Below are 21,337 nucleotides of genomic sequence, written 5' to 3' on the forward strand. Positions count from 1 at the left end.
CATTCTAAATTCAGAAAATGGCTAATAATCCGGAAAATGGCCCATTGAGAAAGTTCTCTTTCCCGGTCTTTGCATATGTTTAATTCTCATTGAGATGGTACACGCATAGGGCAGTCTAAGTAAACTTGGTCGGAGTGTATTTCGTTACACTCCATCACTGAGTCTAACACAACCTTATAGTAGGCTGCATCAGGTAATCTTTGAGATTGACCAGAATGCAGCTTACCAAATCACGGAAGTGCACATTCACACATACCTTTTGAACTTTTTATTTCGAAAAGGTTCGTACCTGAACGATTCCGAAAGCTATTTAGCATACCCTCGCTTCCGGGTGATGCACACAGCATACATACAACCATGACAACGGTCAAAATAGTGTTTTGGCAATATTCAAGGATGTTATCTTGCGGAAAAATTACCTAATGGTAACCATGTCAACAGAAACCCCAAAGCGTATATACTGACTGGTTAAATCTACTTAACCATCTTGCATTTGATTGGACGGTCATTGGTCACTCAAAGTTTACCCGACGCGACCTTCTACTAGGTTTTGTTACACTCAGTGTAGTGTAACGAAATACACTGAGACTAAGTTTACTTAGACTGACGCATAGGGCAATACAATACAATGACAGGTCAATATATATACTATAACAATGTTACAATCCTAATGATGGCATTAACTTCTAAACTAATTGTAAATATCCAGACAGTGATCGATATCATGAGCATCAATCTACTATGACATGCATTAACCTAGTCAGAGAGTGTAAGCGTACCATATCAATAATCAGACCAATATATAAAATCCATTGCTACAGATAACTTTCTGTGTCATTGAGTTCTGCACTTGTGCTTCTTTTCATCCCAAATGGGTATCTGAAGTTTCCTTCTGGTAGCTAAATAAATTGTTCTCACCTCACTACAACTTAATTAGGTATTTTGTCATTTAACACTAATAGTAAAACATGAGAAGGTTTAAAATTTGGTTCACATATTTGTTATTTATGTTTGATCTGTAAAATGAGAAAAGATAAGATGGACTGCAAGTTGCCAGGTTTATGTGCTTCAATAAAAACTCTCAATATATGTATTTTGTGTGTACGCATGTATGATCAAATTTACTGAGCATCAATAAAATTTAAGGGTACATGTGACTTAATAGGAGTCTTCATATAAAAGTTTGCGTAATTTACGTAGACACCCAGTTCTACAATTCTGCAATTCTAACCAAGCTCTTCACAAGGACAATCCTCGGATAACTCAAACTTAAAGGTCACAACTGAAATAAACCTTTGGAAAACAAAAGCTTTGGATACAAAACTACTGTCTTTCCTGCTACTTACATATCCGGAAGTGGCGATAACAGGCGATGGGTGACTGTCCCCTGAGAGGCTGGCCAACATCGGGCTTGTGTGAGAGTCTCCATCATACACAAACAGGAAGTCAAACGAGCACTCTGTCGACATGCTCTTGAACTCCAGCTGGATTGTCTTGTTGGGTCCGCCAGCTGAAGCACAAATGAAATAACGTGTGAAGCAGTTCATGAGCAGCTTCAGTACACTCATAACATGGATGTAATGAAATACAAATGAAAGCTATTGTGTTCAAGCATACACTAAATAAAATCATATTCTCAATTTCCTGTTGCCTAATTGTATCTGAATTAACTCCGAGAGGCAATTTAGAATTTGGGAAGTTCAATAATGACAATGTCTTATAGATACCAAGTACAGACTCACAAAATAAAGGAGTTGTTATCCATACAATTTGTCATTATTGAACCCGAGTTGTGCTGCAGTCAACAATATTCAAGCTACATAAAGGAGGACGACTTCGGTAGTGCAGGCATCAAGTTTCTGGAGAACATCATTTTGGAAGTATTTTCAGTGGTATATGTATCTGGCTTACAAGACGCGTAAAAATGTTTGAAAACACTAAAATGCACTTGGTTCCAAATGCCATTTTCAGTAAAATTAAATGCTGACCATTAGATAAATGTGTTGAATAGAATTTTGCTGATTTTCATGATCTGAACTGAAGTCACAGACAATTAGACTGAATGAAAGTCAATAGTTGCAGATCGCTATTGAGGGCATTTTCACTACTACCTTAGCATTGTGAAATTTTAAAAAAATAATTTTGTACTATGGCATTAGAGCTACAGAAGCAGATGAAGTTTCCATAGTCTTCATTACTGAAGTATCCAATGTTACTAGAAACAAGCAGCTAGTTGAACAATGGATAGGCCTTTCAGCCTCAGACGACAAAGGTAACTAGACTGGCCTTTCAGCAGTATTGGCTCAAGAGAGGCTTTTTGAGTGTTTTGACTCATCAAATTTAGTGAGGACCCCTCTATTTTACATCTGCCCATCTATTTAACATTGGAGGGGGTCCATAAACATTATTTTCATCAATTTGGACCCACTCAAAATTTCACCCAAATCTAACACTGTTTCAGCCTAAAGTGACTAAAGAAACTAGATAGAACTTTCAGCTTTAGTTGACTAAGGGAACTAGACAGACCTTGCAGCCTTAGAAGACATAAAAGGAACTAGACATTCCAGCTTCAGATGACTAGGGAACTGGACAGACCTTTCAGCCGTAGTTGCTTTAGGTTACTAAACAGACCTTTCAGCCTTAGATGACTAAAGGAATTAGATAGACCTTTAAGCCTTAGTTGACTAAAGGAACTAGATATAACCTTTCAGCCTTAGTGGACTAAAGGAAGCAGAGAGACCTCTGCATCCTTAGTTGACTAAGGGAACTAAATAGACCTTTCAGCCTTAGTGAACAATAGGAACTGGACAGACCTTTCAGCCTTAGCTGACTAAGGAAAATAAACAGAAGTTTCAGCTTTAGAAGACAAAAGGAACTAGACCTTCCAGTTTCTGATGACTAAGGTTCTACACAGAAATTTCAATCATAGTTAAGGCACTACGGTACTAATTAACTAAAGGAACTAGAGAGACCTTTCAGGCTTCGTTGACTCGCAGAACTAGATATACCCTTTCAGCCTAAGTGAGCAGAGCTAGAGAGACTGTTCACCCTTAGTTGGCTAAAGAAACTAGATAGACCTTTCAGCCTTAATGGAGTAAGGGAACTAGACAGACCTTTCAGCTTTAGTTGGCTAAAGGAACACATAGACCTTTCAGCCTTAGTTGTCTAAAGGAACATATAGACCCTTCAGCCTTAGATGACTAAGGGAACCAGATATACCCTTCCAGCCTTGGTGGACTAAAGGAACTAGACAGACCTTTCAGCCTTAGTTGTCTAAAGGAACATATAGACCCTTCAGCCTTAGATGACTAAGGGAACCAGATATACCCTTCCAGCCTTGGTGGACTAAAGGAACTAGACAGACCTATCAGACTTAGTTGACTAAAGGAACTAGATAAACCTTTGAGTGTTAACTGACTAACGTACCTAGATTGACCAATCAGCTTTAGTGGACTAAGGTGACTAGGTGGACCTCTTCTGCCTTAATGGACTAAGAAAACCAGATACACCTTTTATCGTGACAAACTCTTTCACCACTTGCTAACCCAAACATCTAAACAATATACGAGATGAGTTAAACTGGATAAACTGGTCATACTCAGTTTGGTTCAAATACAGCCCAATACTGACAATCATTCATCATTTTTATCAGCATAATCCTTGGTTCCTATCTGCTAAGATTAACATTACTGAACCAACCTGTCAGAAATGGATCAATCAATTTTGGTCTCAACAAATTCTTTTCATGTTAATAGGAATAATTTAATTTATAGCAGATATATCAACATTGGATCAAGTCTTGTAATATATAAATGGTTAACCAAACACCAAATGTTATCGACAAGGGACATTAGCAGTTCAGAATGTCACAGAGATATCTTTTAATGACTCTGATCTGTTTATCTGTTCGTCACTAATCCCAACAGATGGTCATGGGACATCAATCATGCATATCACAGATGATTTATAATGTAAGTAAATACTCCCATTGGACTTACTTCCAGCTGGTTGTGTGATGTTACCATGGAACTAAGCCTGCTGTTTCATTCAAACATGCAGCCATCACTTACTGCTGTATATCGCTACGTTTAAGACGATGTTTTTTCGTAATAAGACTGGTTTGGAGTGTGTCTCTAATATGTGAGGTACAAGATCTCACATTTTCCTGACTAGCAGTGTGAAATAGTACTAACAGAAACCGATGTTGCTTGACAGAAGAACTTTACATTCAGAAATATATCTGCATCCCTTGAATCTTTCTTAAATGGCATAACAGTTAAATTTACACATAAATTTAATTTAAAACAATTCATTGCCAAGCTATCTTTGTGCATATGGTAAGGAGAATATTTGCCACAATTTGCTCAATTTGCCATAAAAAATATATTTTCATTACTAACAATTACTTATGACACAATTATTTGCCTCATGTCAAGTCACAAAAGACCTAACATCTGAAAACCCTCTCTAAATACAGGTACTTTTTAGGAACGTCAGGCAGGAAAGGTATGAATGGCAGCATGCATGAATGACAACAATACTGAAATAAACCATAAAACAGTGATAGAAATTAACCTTATTTTCAGACAAGCCCTTATGGCCAGTAAACATAAAAACTTACTATCCCAAGTTGTTTTCTACTGGCCAAGTTAAGGAAAATGTTGTGGTGAAAACTCAATTTATATTAAACACCATCTTTATAATCAGTAGTGACATATACTCTTGTCGCCCAGCGGACCACCAGTAGTATGGTTCCTATTCACCAAGACAAGGTTCTACTCACATTGGGAGTCTGGGGTGACTGTTAATTTCTATCACTGATAATACAAATCACAATAAATACAATTCATAACTAAATTTTCCCTCTTATCAACATCACAAGAGCTTATAAACTTCAGTACATGTATCCATACATCCAGCTGCTGAAACAATATGCAACAGTTGTATTAACAACTAAAAAACATTATTCAGCCTGAAAACTTGATCACGTTAGTCGCCTCTTACGACAAAGAAAGTCAGTTTTTGTGGCAGGCATGGGTTGCTGAAGACCCATTCTACCCCAGAGAGCATTGGAGTTTTGTAGTTGGTGCCATGTTTGAATTAGTTTTAAATCTATGTAGTGCTTACAATCTGACCAACCAGTATAAGCAGGGAGGCCACTGAAATACTCTTCCACTTCTAGCCCAGATGGACAGTATAAGTTGTTCACTGGTCACGAAGGGAGGGGTAGGGGGGCATGGGGTGATGTACAAACATGAAGGGTACATCAGCCAATGGGTCCTGAGGAACCAGTGAACAATGTATTTATCTTACCAAACACCTCAATGTTCATTTTGAACTGTTTGAAGCATGGGTACTGGATCATACACTTCAGTCAGCCGGTGAGAATCAAACGATTCGAACCTTGCATTTTGCTGTTTTCCCGCTTATATAAAGCCACCATGGTGTAATTTCTCTTCTCAATATTCACAGGGACTACATTTGAACATTTTCTCAAAATTTTCGATTGGAATGCAAGTCAAAACGATTTGTAGTTCTCGTTTGATTTTGCAGACAACACAAGAAAAATAGATTTAGAGTTTTCTCCCTTCCATTAATTTGCAAACAGAAAACATCGGTAATTTCCATCTCTCAAGTGTGATTCAATGTTAATTGAGATAGTAAAGTACTACCATGAAGTACCGAATGAGTTTCCATTGAAATATACCTCGATTTTAGTGGGGTGCATTGAAAATAATAGAAGAGCGCTTAGCCCATCAGAAATAGACATTCATGAGCAAGGTTAGATAATGACTGATATGTAGTCTGTGCAATGATGCAAGAAACATATATTTGCAATAAATGCTGGACTCAGCAATATTTCAGATATATGGTGATGGTCTGTGAATAAACAAGCCTCAACCAGACAGTGCAACGACAAACAGCTTGATCATTGATCTACACAACTGAGATACAATGACGTAAATCAACCAAGTCGCAGTTTACGAGACAAATTTGAAGTAATCAAACCTAGATCTCCATGCAGTGTTGGCTCAAGAGAGGGTTTTGGAGTGTTTTGACTCATCAAATTCAGTGAGGACCCCCTCTATTTAACATCTGCCCATCTATTTAACATTGGACGGGGTCCAGAAACATTATTTTCATCAATTTGGACCCACTCAAAATTTCACCCAAATCTAACACAGTCCATGGGTTTGATGTGGTGACCATATCTAGATCAGCAGAGCTTATTCATTTGCCCAAGGATGTTCACTGGTTTGCTGGCTTATTTGTTTATTTAATGTCACATTTAAGCAATATTCCAGACTTGCCATAAAAAATCTCTATTTCAAATACCATTGTATATAGATAATGAAGCATACACTCATGTACCCAGAAACCTGAACGGATTAAGTAATTGCATCAACCAGTTTCTTCACAAATGTGTAAAAGCAGCTGAAACAAAAACTTCGTGTTCAATTCATTCAACCTTCTCCATTCATCATAATCTTTTGAAAATTTGGTTACCCTAGTCTGTCTCATTCCCGGAACCACATTATTTTTCCCTTCTGCCAAGCTCTCCCTGTAATGCTAAAGCCACAAATGAAGCAAGTCCAGATTTTCTCAGGACCAGGCTGAATATCTGGTCTCCCTTGGGCTCCTTTTCAAATTCAATTTATATGCGTTAGTTTGTAACTATCAAAATGATATATTCAGAGACTAAGCACTAGTGTACTTCCCCATGTTAATATTTTAATGGTGACATGGCTATTCTAGTCAAAGTGACCATGGCTTCAACCTGTTGGATGCTTGATATATTTTGACGTATACATTAAATATTTTAGTACCTACGAGGGTGAACATATCGGGGTTCATATGATTTCCGTTTTCATACAATGCCTTACGGCAAAATATCACTTTGTCATGGCGCCATGACATTACAGTTTTTCTAGGACACTGTGTTCTGCATGCTGCGACGGCGGGTAGCCAGCCCAGGTTTGAAAGAAGATTTCCTCAATTTAACAACTTTGGTAATAAACAGAATATTATTTTTGTGCCCATAACATACTATGTTTACAACACTCATGCCTAAATGTCAGTATATCACTCACTCTAGCTCCGGAAATACCAACATTTAGGCACTCATGTTGTAACATAGCATGACATGGGCACTCATATAATGTCCTGTATGTAATAACATCTTGCTGGGTCAGTTTGTATTGCCTAGAAAATACATCCCTTTACTGTTACCACAAAAAACGTGATTGGCTTTGCGATTCCAAGTTCTCCGCATTAAATTACAATTTGTATTTTGTACAATAAAATCTACAGGTAACCTAGCAACCGCACAGTAGGTTTATCTCTTTACTGATCATCAAGAGCTAATATACACTGACCTAATTAAATTCATAAGTATTTATACACATGTTCATATACTGATTATCAATAACATGTGGAATTTTTAAAATGTAAAGTTAATTGAGGTTATACAGCTCTATATTTAAAAATACCCTCATAGGTTTGTCATATGATTATTTGTAATTACAAAAATGACAAAAAGTCCAATACTTTGTAATTGATTCCAAGACATCTAACAAAAGGAAATACTTACGCATTTAATTTAATTTCCTACCCATAAATATGGTGACAGCTTGAAATTAAACATGAAAGTTAAAGGGTAATTGTTATAACTCTATCGTTGAAAGTTTGTTGATCTCAGGATTCAAATATCAGAAGAGAAGCCCACAAGGGACCACAAGACCCCATAATTGCCAACACTACATAACTGATTAACTCAACATACAAAACATGCTATTTCTTTATCAACTGATACTTATAATGAAACCAATGAACGTCAGTGATTGTTCATAAAAATTCACACACATACCATGGTTGGGTATTGCCAAAATCTTCATATGTGATATATATGTGATGGCATACAGTAATATATATTTCAATATATTGTGAAAGTGTAACACTTGGTTTAAGGTAATCAAATTACTGTCCTTTCTTTTGAAACAATGGCATTGCACACTGTCAGGACTCAGATGTGATTGTTAAAAAAATGATTTTCCGAACTGTTTATCCCTACGAGTGCTGGTACCAATCTATATTTATTTATTTATTTATACAGTTTAAGAGTCAAACAAATGAAAATATATGACCAATAACATTAACAAAACTATTAATGTATAGTAACATAAAGCATAGAAATATGTTCATAGTATTTTTAACTACATTGCGAAAATTACCAAACATGGTCTTGGAAATTGCTATCATATTGGATGAACATGTTCGTGAATTTTTCATTGAAAACTAATGAAGAATGATTTTGGATGATAAAAAGAATCTTACCCTCATGTCTACTGATTGTAATTACATCAACGCTTGTTGATATCTTTGATATCAGTAGACACCATGTGAAATCCATCACACGTATAGAGCTTACCCTAAAAGACCTAGAAACAGTCAGGTAGAGACAAGATTCCAATCAGCAATCACATGTTTGTGATGTACCATGGGGATGCAACTCTGTACAGCCTGCAAATGACTCAAGAATGGGTGAGTGCTTTTTGTTTTACACTGCATTCAGCAATATACCAGCTATATGGCGGCCGTCAGTAAATAATCCAGTCTGGACCAGACAATCCAGTGATCAACAACATGAGCATCGATCTGCGTAACTGGGAACCAATGGCATGTGTCAACCAAGTCAGCGAGCCTGACCACCTGATCGTAAATTGCCTCTTGCGACAAGCATTGTCACCTTTTATGGCAAGCATGGGTTGTTGAAGGTCTATTCTACCCCATACCTTAATGGGTCAAATTTGGAATGAAATGAGAATCATAACTGGTAACAACTAGCATAAACTGTGCATTAAACACTACGACAGTCTGTTAATTTTTATGTTCAACATGTGCACATAACACGTTTAATTTGCCACTGGGTGTAAATGCAACAAATTACATGCAATTATCATGATTCATGAGTCCAATTCACATAATTTAAAGTTTGGCTCCAGCTTCAGTTTGTCTGTCCAGTGACTAATAGGTCAAAGTATTCTCATGGTTAATCATGTTTATCAAGGTAGGATTACAAGCTTATAGAATGTTGTCATTATAAGTTGCGACATGAGTTTGTTTTTTCACTACCTGCACTAGGTACAACCAAGTATGTAAAACAGGCTGCACCATCAAAATATTGACTGCTGCATGTTATCACTGTCACTAACAGGAGTCAAAGGGTGACAGGAACATTCAGGGCTAATGTCATTATCTCCACAAATGCCATATGTCTCAGAGGAGTTTTGATAGGTGGTTGCTGGCATTTTAATTCTGCTGGGCAAAACCACCATTACAAGTCATAGTCATAGAGTGACCAATGGCCCTTAGTGTAATGTGAAAAATTCTGTAAATAAAGTGTTATATTTATCTAACTATCATTATTCATAGTCAAAGATGATCCTACCCCTCAAGTAAGTAAGACCATCTATATATTTGTGATATTTTGAAAGAAACTGGAATGAATTGGACTTTGTTGGAATGGCAGTTGATAAATTCAGGACGGTTGCCATCTCTGCTTCAGTGACCTATGCTTGTACCAGGTGACTAATGAGATCGGGTGGTCAGACACACTGACTTGGTTGACACATGTCATGGCATCCAAAATGCGTAGATTGATGCTCATGATGTTGATCACTGGACTGTCTGGTCCAGACTCGATTATTTACTGACTGCTGCCATATAGCTGGAATATTGCTGAGTGTGGCATGAAACTCACTCACTCGATCATGAATGTCTCAAAATTGTGTGATATATCTTTTCTTTGACTTGTCTACAATTGTTTTGCTATCTTCCAGAAATTAATTCACCTGATACAAAAGATGACGATCAATTTAATACAGGAATTTTATATTAATAAAAGTGCTATCATGCACTTGTGGGAGAAAGGCTTACCTGTAATGCGTACAATTTGACAAAAAGCATTACCTGCTATTGTATAATTTGCAATATTTACCTGCACTAAGCAGCCTGGATAAGCAAAATCAATCCCTTCAAGTGGTATTTGGGCTTTCAACTATTTAATGGGGATCTAAGAGAAATGCAGTTTAACAAACATTGTCTCTAAGGTGACATAATCCCCAGATGCAAATTATCAAATGAAATTATCAAATCAAACTTAAAAAGGAATGAAAAAGAAGGTCTTAGTTTAAGATGAAGTTAAAGAAGAAGAAAATCCAGTGAACCTTTCTTGAGATATCTTGCTGACAATCTTAGCATGCAGTTAACATGCTGACATCTTCAGCCAGGACTTTGAAAATTACGTGAAGGTTACCAAAATGGACTGGGCCCTGGACCTTCCCTGGATGAAGCCCTATGTCAAATATGAAGGAAATCCATTCAATGGTTCTTGATGTATCTCTCTGACAAGCACAACATACAGGTCAATATGCTGAAGTCTTCAAAGTGTCGCCATGATCTTGATAATTATGTAAAGGTCACCAAAATCGACTGGATTCTGTGAATTCCCTAGATGAAGCTTGGTGTCAAAAAGAAGAAAATCCAGTTAACTTGAAATGAAGGCTAATGTCACCAAACCTGACTGTGACCTTTCTCACTGTGATAAACCTAGGCACCACATATGAGAAGAATCTAGTCAACAGTTCTGAAGATATTTCAATTCTAAGGACCGGTGCGAGATGTCAACAATTGCATGCTGATGGCCACTGGATTGTCTGGTCAAGATTTATTTACATATAACTGGAAAATTGCTGAGTGTGGCATAAATCAACAGAACAAACCAGTATAGTGCTAGCCCACTAAGATACTGCATTACAACATTTAGGCAACACCTACAACACATTATACCCCTATTCAGTCCAGCAAGTATCATCTCTTAAAGTCTCATGGCATGATGACGATAAGGGTCATCCCACTGACATACTGTCTGCACTGTGGCTCTACCAACTTGACCATAGAGGTGTTTACTGAGAGGAAAACTAGAAGAGTGAGTGAGTATGGTTTTACGCCACTTTTAGCAATATCACTGCAGGAAACACCTGAAATAGGCTTTACAGATTGTGCCCGTGTGGGGAATTGAACAAAAAGTAGAAGAAAAGTAAACACATCAAAGTAGATTGACGAACATGCCACACTTTCAAAGTAATAACAGACAACCAATAGATTTGACAGCACTGAACTTAATTTTTCATATAATTCTTAATATAATCTGCAAGACATGAATTTTCGAATGTCAAATTTATCATGTTTATCAGTTAAATCCAAAGGTAAATAACAACTACACTGAAAGCTTGTCAGTTTTAATCCTAATACAATAATAAAATAAATGACAACTCTTTACTGCTCCTGTAATTAAAGATATTGCATGGAGTAGCACTGATTCCAATGTATTGAATGAGTTTTCATTCTGAATTTGGAAACACTGATAACAGCAAACAATGGCACCCTTGAGAAAACCGAGCAAGGTTCACAAGTTTAGGTTCTGCACCACACAACACTATTTTTAGGTCACATCAGTCAACGAGATACCTAAGTTTCATGTCACAGATTCTATTATATTTTCTGCCCCCAAATTATTGTAAAACATACTTTGATTACAGTTGTTCCGACAACTCTGTATACTGCAAGTCCAGCCAATAATTATAAATATCATGACTTAAATGCCTACTAACAATGATTGAGCAAAAAACGTACATTTCTTAAACATAAGTCGTCGTCAAAGTTTATGGACTGTAGCAGTCATCTGTACAGCTGCATCACACCCATGAAGGTCACGGGGTAGAATAGGCCTTCAGCAACCCATGCTTGCCATAAAAGGCGACAATGTTTGTTGTAAGAGGCGACTAACGGGATCGGGTGATCCACCTCACAGACTTGGTTGACACATGTCTTCGGTTCCCAAATGCGCAGATTGATGCTCATGTTGTTGGTCAATGGATTGTCTGGTCCAAACTCGATTATTTACAGACCGCCGCCATAAAGCTGGAATATTGCTGAGTGCGGCATAAAACTAAACTCACTTACTCACTCACTGTACTGCTGCATCAATTACAACAGGAGGTGAACAGCGCCTCCGATTACTTGAAATAATCAAAGATAGCTCGCAGTGACCAAACAACCACGCAATCGATCAGATTTTCTCACAATCAAACTAGTGTTTGAAACACATGGCAATGAAAGTTATCTTAAAAGTTGAAAGGCTGAAGTTGAAAACTGAAGCCTGAAACATGTTTCATTCTTAGAACACTCTCTTCACATACTGAGAAGTCCTGACTGAATATCTCTTGAAGTTTATGTTCATGATATATTAGCTATCACTGTAAAGTATCAAGTTGAATCGCTTTACACTGGATGTGAAATTTAGAAATACACAGTTTCTAAATAAACAAAAAACAACAGATAACCATTTTACACTTGTCCGCAATAATAATCTGGATAGAAAATCTGAAAATGACGCAAAATACTTTTTGGATGATTGCTCATTGGCCAATTATCACTTGTGAGATTTCAACCAATTCCCAACACGAATATATGTAGTAAAAATACTAACATTTTGATGATATTTCCCACAGAGCAAATAATACAAATAATCAATACAACGCCCCTTATGGGCTTAATGACAGAGCTGAAAGGGGCTTTCCAAATTGAGACAATTTATACCACTGTGTAACTTGGACATATTCAATTTTACACAGGCAAACAACAAACTAGGCCCAACTAAATTCACTCTCTTAAAGTGACAATGAATAATGAACTGAATTCATAACGGGGTGCTGATCAAAGCATGGAATATATAAATAAACCATAACAGGATTAGTCATCAACTCCATCTGATCCAATTAGAAGTGGTAACCATAATTTGATTCCTCTGATTGACTAATCAGAATCAAGATTTATCACAATTAATGCAAGTTTTTATGATAATGAATATCTGTTAGCAGAGTTGAGAAAGTTAAAAAGGAAATCAGTGGACAGCTTTTAAAGGAAGCACTAGAAAACATACTAATGCAAAAGGCATAATTACAATCCTCATTTGATTACCCATGAGAAAAATATTCTTGCTTACATAAAACAATATGTTTGCATTCTGAATCAATGTGATGTGTATACATTTCAACATGCTGATGCTGGTGAACTGGTGAATATATGAACTTCTTATAACTGAATTGTTTTTGAAAGGACAGAATCACATTGAAAATACAGTTGGATGAATAGTGAGTAAAATGTGCTTCTGCCATGTTGCAAGAACATCCTCAAAGAGTGTGATCATAATCATTATGTATCGTAAAATGTTGAGAAATGCTAAAATACTATGGGTCTGAAAACCTAAACTTGGCAAAAATTTATATTTTTACACAGATATTGTAGATTAGTTTACTGGACTGAACAGAATTTTACTACACTTTTCACTTACCACTTCTTATTCAGACTACTATGAAATGTCATAGACTGACTATCTTATGGAAACAGTATTCAATTTCAATTTAATATATCAAATATATTGGAAACTGATACACAGTTTGCATGCTTAACAAATTTTAACTTGAAACCACTAACCATTGTTAATATCCATGTCATAAAACAAACATAAGAAACTGCAGTGAAACTTATTAATTATGTCTTAACTGGCTTTCTTATGCATTAAAATAAGTAAAAGAAGAAAGTGATTAAACTTGAACATATTTGCTGTCAAACTGTTTCTTAACAACAGGCACATATCATACGTGGGATGGAGCTATACTATATGAAAGGGACATAACTCTTTCTGTACAGTTCTGTTTGGACACAGAATTTTCTAAGAAATCATCATAAATTACTCCAATTACAACTGTACTTTTAAGCAGAGGAAGTGGAAATTCTACATCAAGTTCACACAAAATCCACCATAGTCTACCATCATTTGTAATTATAAATTCACTACATATAAAATATAAAATCTTCATAAAAGTGCTTAGCCAGCATTTATTGTAGAATTTGTGTAAGGTCGTAAATATTTGGCTGCAAATGGAACATAATAAGGGAATTGTGTTCGACTGATAAAAAAAAGTGATATTGTAAAATGTGTACATTAACTTTGCTAACATGCTAACATGACTTCAAGTGTTAAGGAAAACAACTGTGATGTGTTGTGTCAGTAATATTGATAAACAGTGCATCAGATACAGTTAGATTGGTCATGAGTTGTTTGGCTAATTTTGACATTGATACATTTGTTTTAATTTTATACATACAATTTGTATGGAGCATCCTTAATTATTGGCCTAACCCATACAATTTTGTACTTCATGAATAAGGTCATGTTGCCTTGTCCTGAATAAAATGACAGTGTTTCAAACCATTTTCCACAATTAAGACTGAAGTCAAATTAAATATCCATTCACTCAAAAAATGAGATTGTGTGTGAGTAAGCAATAGCATCATCAGATGACACAAACAATATCCTTGACTGGCTGTTTCATCATGTTGACATATAAGGGACATTTAAAAGCTTGTTTACTTCTTTGGCGTTTTGTAGAAAGTGTTATTGTTACCATGAATGTGTATAACTGACATGTACATCATAAGAAATAAATAAATAAACTTTTAACTCCAGTTTGATTACAAACCCTTGAACATTAGAAACAGTACAAAGTCTCACTAATAAGTGTGTCACTGAATGTGCTATGGCAGTTTAGAAGATGGATCTTTTGATATTTACTGTGTCCACTATCTACATACATTAAAGCGTGTGACATATACTGACACAATTTTGTATAATAAAATACTCAGAATGCATCCACAGAGCAGTGTTATGCTAATAGTGCAACTTGAAGTATCAGTGATAAACATGAGAGCAGAACTAACTGTATGTGTCTCATGTGATGGCATTCAGCACATCATATTAACTTTACAAATGGACCACGCCATGCAGCATTTTAAGACAATAAACTAATATATTTACGTACCGTCAATAAGCCATTCGCAATGTGCATTTGCTGAATAAATATCTGGTCCATCGGATATTTGGCCGCGCTGACCCTTCAAGATTTTCCGACCACTGCAAGATGCGTTGGAAAGGTCCCAAGCTGTCAGGAAAACAGCAGCGAAGAAGATATTTCTTGACGTGAAACAAGTCATGACTGACCAAAGGTTGTTCGACAGCCGGTTATTAACAAATGATGCATATCCCCAAACCATCGACCGTGTCAATTGAATATTTTTTGGTCGAGGATGGTTCTCATTTTGGGGGCATATTAGCCCATCGTCTGCTTCAACATGGCATTGAGTATGCACTATAATAGCATATCTACATCCTCTGTTGTAGAATATCCAACTGTTCCGAGGATTTCGTGCAGCTACATCCCGATAGATGTCAAGTTACAGTATTTAAATCGTTTTGACAGCTGATTTTGCAAGGTGTCCATTGCTTTTGTTCCCCAAAACAGCATCTCAGCATTGACGAAAATGATGTATTTTGATTGGTTCTAATTCAAGAAAAGTATTTTCCTCTTGACATATTTCAAACGATTCTACGGTCTTCGGTTAGACAAGACAGTGCATAAGTAATTTGTGCTTCGTATAACTTTGAAGCATTGCCAAATTTTACTGAAAACTATGCGTACGTTATTTTCTGCATAAATAAATAATATATTGATACTTTAAACACAAAACGTGTACCTCGATGGGAGTTTACGCATATGCTAGAATAATTTTAATACGCAAGTGCGGTAAAGCAAACTGCAAAGGAATAATAATCGACACGTGACCGAAGAATGAAGCAATTTCTAAGTACTCGTAAAGCGTGAAGATTGTATCGTACGTTTGTATTGCTATATTATTTTCAATACAACGCCTACCAGCTGATCTCTAGACACCAGAAAAGATGATCCAATAAGAGACTGTTGACTCGGTCTGGTGCTTTTCTATGCTCGATAAAAATCCCTTTATGTCATCACAAAATACATGGGTCGGAAAACATGGATGATTTTTATGTGAACAGATACCCTTTCTCATAGCTCTCGCGCGATTTGCAAAACAAAGACGGTTGTGCAATGTTCCACTAGTAGTTGTATGACAGGGTGTTTCGACCGGGAATACCGTATGTTCTCTTGGAACGTTTGTTGATAGTATTTATCGTCCGTCATGTTTAGGACAAGAATCTGTAAGCGGAAGACGATTTTTCTTGCACTGGGGGTCGTGGATCAGTGATATCGCACGAAAAAAATGTCACTATAACGCTTAACGGGGCTGACCTGTTTAGTCACTCGTGTATTTAGAAACCGTTTCTGAATCAGAGTGTTGTAAAGATGTGTAATTAGCCACTATTCATCGCTGGATGGGGAGGTGTGGTGTGTTCTGAAACCTAATTTATTATTTGCAAATAGACATATTTTCACTTGACTGACTCATTGAGCATGTTTTTATGCCGCTTTAAGGAATATTCCAGCAATATCACTGCGAGTTACACCAGAAATGGACTTCATACATTGTAACAATATATGTGGGGAATCAAACCCAGGCTTTAAGTGACGAGCAAACGAATTAAGCGCTACCCTTACCTCCCCTTTCCACTTGATAATAGTTGTTACATTGACAAATGTCTTTAAAGAAACCCAGTATTTACTAATACAAAAAAACATTAATTCACACCAAAAGCAAGGACTTGCCTATATTTTCTAATATCACCCGTGAAAATGTGGGTTATAATTAGTCTTCAGTAACACGTGTTTGTCGTAAGAGGCGATTGACGGGATCGGGTGGTCAGGCTGGCTGACTTGGCTGACACATGTCATACTATTTGCATACATCGATGCGTATGGTATTGATCACGTGATTGATTCCCTCTATTATTTACAGACTGCCGCCATATATAACAGGAATGTCGTTGAGTGCGGCGTGATGCAACAAACAAACCTATATTTATCTCCTTATGTAAGAATGGCGTGTTGAACTAACCTTTGTCAGCTTCGTATAGTCATATCAATGAAACAGCAACGATTTATTATAAACACTGAATTGAACGGGGTCATTTTTAACTCGATAATTATGCAGTTGTGAAACTGATGATTTGAAAAGAGCCAAACTGATAAACTGAGATGTTAAAAGCATCTCTACATATGACGCCATATGGAGCTTCAAATGAACCATGCTGCTATCAGAGAAAATTGCACTGGTATTAAATTATGTTCTGTATTTCTTGAGAATATATGAGTGAGTTTTGTTTTACGTGGCACTCGGCAATATTACACCAGTATGGACGCGGTCTGTAAATAATTAAGTCTGGACAGACAATCCAGTGATCAACAGCATGAGCATCGACCTACGCAGTGGGAATGCTATAACAAGTCTTAATCAAGTCAGAGAGCCTGACCACCCGAAACTGACGAACGAAAGTAAGTACACACCATGTGCTTTAAGTGGGATTTTGTCTTGTAAGTAATGATAAATCACATTTCAAAATATGTATGTCCTTTATTTGTTTGTTTTTGAAAATAATAACAAAAACTCGACGTGTACTTTTGTACGTCAAATTAGTTGCGGTCCAAAGCGTAAGATTTTGTGGAAAGTTGCACCCTTTTGTCGTGTCAAGATTCGTTGATCAAGGATCCGAATTCAAGATTCAGCCTGTTAAAGCTTAATTTTTCAACTTCACATCCACGCTCGCTGATTATATCAAAATTGCGTTAATTAATCGCGCCAAGATCGCATGTTGGAATCACTTGCATTTCCTCACCAATTAAGCTGAGAAACATGTTTTAAAGAATTATTACAACTCTGCTACACGCTTCACTATTTCATTAAAAAGTGTTGATCCAAAAATATCTTCACTGAAATTTGTTTTAAAATTATTTTATCAAACATTTGTATACTGGATGTATGAAAAATAGCAGTTCAAATGGTCCATTCCAAACTAAAACCATGTAGATCTTCTCGTCACGAAATTAACATCAATCTGAATCAGTTGCATAGAACCAGTGGTAGGAAAGCAGCTTTGTTCCTATTGGTTGACACGAAAGGTCATCTTAGTGCTCGGTTGAACTCGCTGGCCTGCTCGTCTGGTGGTGTAACAAGATACTGTCTGCATCGACTGCAAGTGTTTCTCGTATGAGAACCTAACACGTTTGAGACTTTCCGGAAACTGTGGCATAAATATACTTACGAACAACGGGCATGGCTTTAACGCATTGCAATTGGTTACGTTTTAATATATATCGTACGGTTTCAGCAGCGTGTCGGAAAGAACATAAAACGACTCTTAATTATTCTCAAAGGGCAGTCGTCTACGAAATGTTTTAAAATATTTATCGTAGTTTGTTTCCATTCCAGCAGATATTTACTTATTTAGTGATATATTGTGATTTTGTTTCTTAGTGGGTGGACAAGAGTTGTGTTCGTGCAGGGTAACCAGTACCTTATTTATAAGATGGTATTTGTCCATTGAATACTTAGATCTATACGTATAAAAGTTCACCTGTCGGTGCGTGTTGTCTACCCTTCTTTAACATGTATGATGTTTACTTTATCGTCATATCCACCACAGAACTATAGACAAGCTGAGGCCGATGGATACGTGCAGTTACTATCCCTAACACCGCTAGCACAATTCGTATTCCTATTCGATTAATGATTTTAATCACGAAACATGTTATATATAATACCTATAACATATTATTTCCTGCTCATAGTTAAATTTTTGATATCTTGTATTGTATTTGACATTGATATGTTCAACTGATACGCCTTCAAGCCGTGACGTTTGACGCCCACCGACTCCTTTTATCAAGTTTCAAGCATGTTAGCTGACATTTACACGTGGAATTCAGACCTAGTAATATTTAATCTACCTCTTAACCATTTCTGCGTGCGTTATTTTCTCATTGTTTTATACCATTATTACATGGATAGACGAACCATATTGAGGTACCGTCCATGGTATATGGTCAAGATGAGTGTTGAGTGCAAAAAAGATAAGGGAGGGGTCGATTTTTTTTATGTGTGTGTGTGTGTGTGTGCGTGTGTGTGTGTGTGTGTATGTGTGTGAGTGAGTGTGTGTGTGTGTGAGTGAGTGAGTGATGGGGTCACCACATACATTAACATTGGGGAAGAGGTCGTTCACATTGTACATGCTTCTGCATAAAAATCATCATCATCATCGTCGTCATCGTCATCGTCATCGTCATCGTCATCGTCATCATCCCTACTTAGCCATGTGACCGAGAGTGGCAATTCCCACGCTAACACCATAAGCACCAGTCTATACATGTTGGAAACGAAGACGCGCGGTTCCGTAAGTCTCCCCATACAAGCTTGGGTTCCTGAAAACCATTGCTAACCATGGACTTCACAGGTTTGCACAGAGAAATTAATGTATATGTATTTACCTGCATTAAACAAACGTAAATTAAGTACATATACCGCAAGCTATGAACTCCGTGTTATCACTTTTTACTGAGAACCAAGCATCGTCCTTTTCTATTGGAAAATGCACGTTATTATCACGATGTGTCAATATCAGAGGTAGCAGCTGTAATTATATGACATGCAGGGAAACGGTGAACGGGTTATAACGCCAGGGAGCGGTGGGACAGCCTAGTGGCTAAAGCGTTTACTTGTCACGCTGAAGACCCGAGTTTGAATCCACTCATGGGTACAATGCGTGAAACCCGATTCTACGTGATATTGCTTGCTTATTGCATTAAGCGATGTAAAATCCAACTCAGTCAGACTTACACATTGAATATATTTTACCTTTGTGTTTACCAGATACCACTAATGTCTCATGGAGGTCTCATGAGGCTATATCTTCCTCGAGTGAATATGTATTTTCACCGACGGATGGTATGTTATTGCCATACTCAGCGCCAAAAGAAGCGCGAAACTCATCAATATCTACTATGGCGTAAACCCACAGTGTTGAATTGGTTTCTGATATTAATTAATTCCGTTATTACTGGGCCTTCCCTCATGTCTTAGGGCGCCATAAGCTATGGACGCTGTGTTCAACATGCAGTCTTTCAGAACAGTTGGCAAGGTCGTGGTAGGGGGGTTACTGCACAGGGCTATATCGACATCGTGTTGAGACAAGTAATTCGTCCACGTTCGCTCAAAGACGTCATTTTGTTTTTCAGCAAGATAACGCAAGAGCGCACACATCAAGACTGGATTGGCCAGTATTGAACCAGATTTGAATCCTATTGAACAAGTCTGGGGTGAGATGGAAAGACAAATACACCAACAGAGTACGTACTTGCAACATATGCAAAGGAGTGCTGTTGACCCTTACAGCAACAATTCCAGGAGGTTCATTCGACGTCTCTTCAACAGTATGGGGAGGAGAAGTACAGCTGTTGCGGATGCAAGTGGAGGTCACGTTTATCGTTAACGTATGTTTCCCCTTTAAGGACAAAAGTCATGCGTTATGTGATTTCCATATTAATTGACTGGATTTTCATGTCATGTCAAAAATAAGCACACTAAGTGCTTTCCTTTGGAGTTATCGTTGTCTGTTGTGAATGTATGGTTAGGAGAAAATATGCCGTGTTTTCACTCGGTAATTTCACACTCTTTGCGCGTCTTTTGGCGGTATGTGTGTGTGTGTGTGTGTGTGTGTGTGTGTGTGTGTGTGATCGATCAACCACCAAAACGCACAGTGATCGTCCGTATTTTGATTCTTCCGAACCAAGTACAAAAAACAAGTAAGGAATATAATGCTCGTGGGTTTTTTTACACTACACGTACATACGTAACATGGACGACACCATCTGTAAACATAATATCACAAACATTCCCTGTTCCGAGCTGAGCGTGTACACTTGCTATTGTCATGCATGTTCCGTGTGTAGATTTGTTATGTAATATATACTTTTGGCGTGTGTTGTGTTGGCAGACACAGCTAAAATTTGGAGGTATAAGTTAAGCCTAATTTTGACCAACCAGTGAAATGCCCAAGTGTCCAGTGCCTCTGAACCCAAGATGGTAAATTACAGGTATGCACCAGACTGGTATGTCAAGTTTTACTGGAGCGCAACGGAACATTAATCACAGTGTCATCACACTACTCCCGGTGAAGTGAAGGATGCACCAAGTTCTGGACGTCCAGAAAGACCAACGACAGGGATGACCGTGCCAGGCGAATCCCAATGTCAACTCGTATACAGCTGCGCTTTGGATGAAACTCGTACAGCAGTGTGTCCGTCACCACCATTAGATGACGCCTCGATTCTGTCGGACAGAGCAAGACAACCAAGTAGACGTCCACTCGTCACAAATCAGCACCACCATGTCTCCTTAGCTTGTTGCCAAGCACCGTGAAACCCGAGGACATGGAGAAGGACCCACTGGTTCGATGAAAGCAGGT

The 21,337-nt window shown here is 37.4% G+C and overlaps 1 protein-coding gene across 1 annotated transcript in view; it reads right to left on the minus strand.

The window, feature by feature from the left end:
• LOC137273426 (multiple epidermal growth factor-like domains protein 8) overlaps nucleotides 1-15,401 on the minus strand; it is a 56,939-nt gene extending 41,538 nt beyond the window's left edge. The window contains exons 1-2 of the mRNA XM_067806111.1: nucleotides 14,946-15,401; nucleotides 1,347-1,510 (exon numbers count right to left, since the gene is read on the minus strand). Of these exons, the coding sequence (XP_067662212.1) occupies nucleotides 1,347-1,510; nucleotides 14,946-15,177 (396 nt within the window). The 5' untranslated portion in view covers nucleotides 15,178-15,401. The remainder of the gene's footprint in view (nucleotides 1-1,346; nucleotides 1,511-14,945) is intronic.
• Between the last annotated feature and the right edge of the window lie 5,936 nt (nucleotides 15,402-21,337).

This window comes from Haliotis asinina, chromosome 2 (genome assembly GCF_037392515.1).
Source record: "Haliotis asinina isolate JCU_RB_2024 chromosome 2, JCU_Hal_asi_v2, whole genome shotgun sequence".
Classification (NCBI taxonomy): Eukaryota; Metazoa; Mollusca; class Gastropoda; order Lepetellida; family Haliotidae; genus Haliotis; species Haliotis asinina.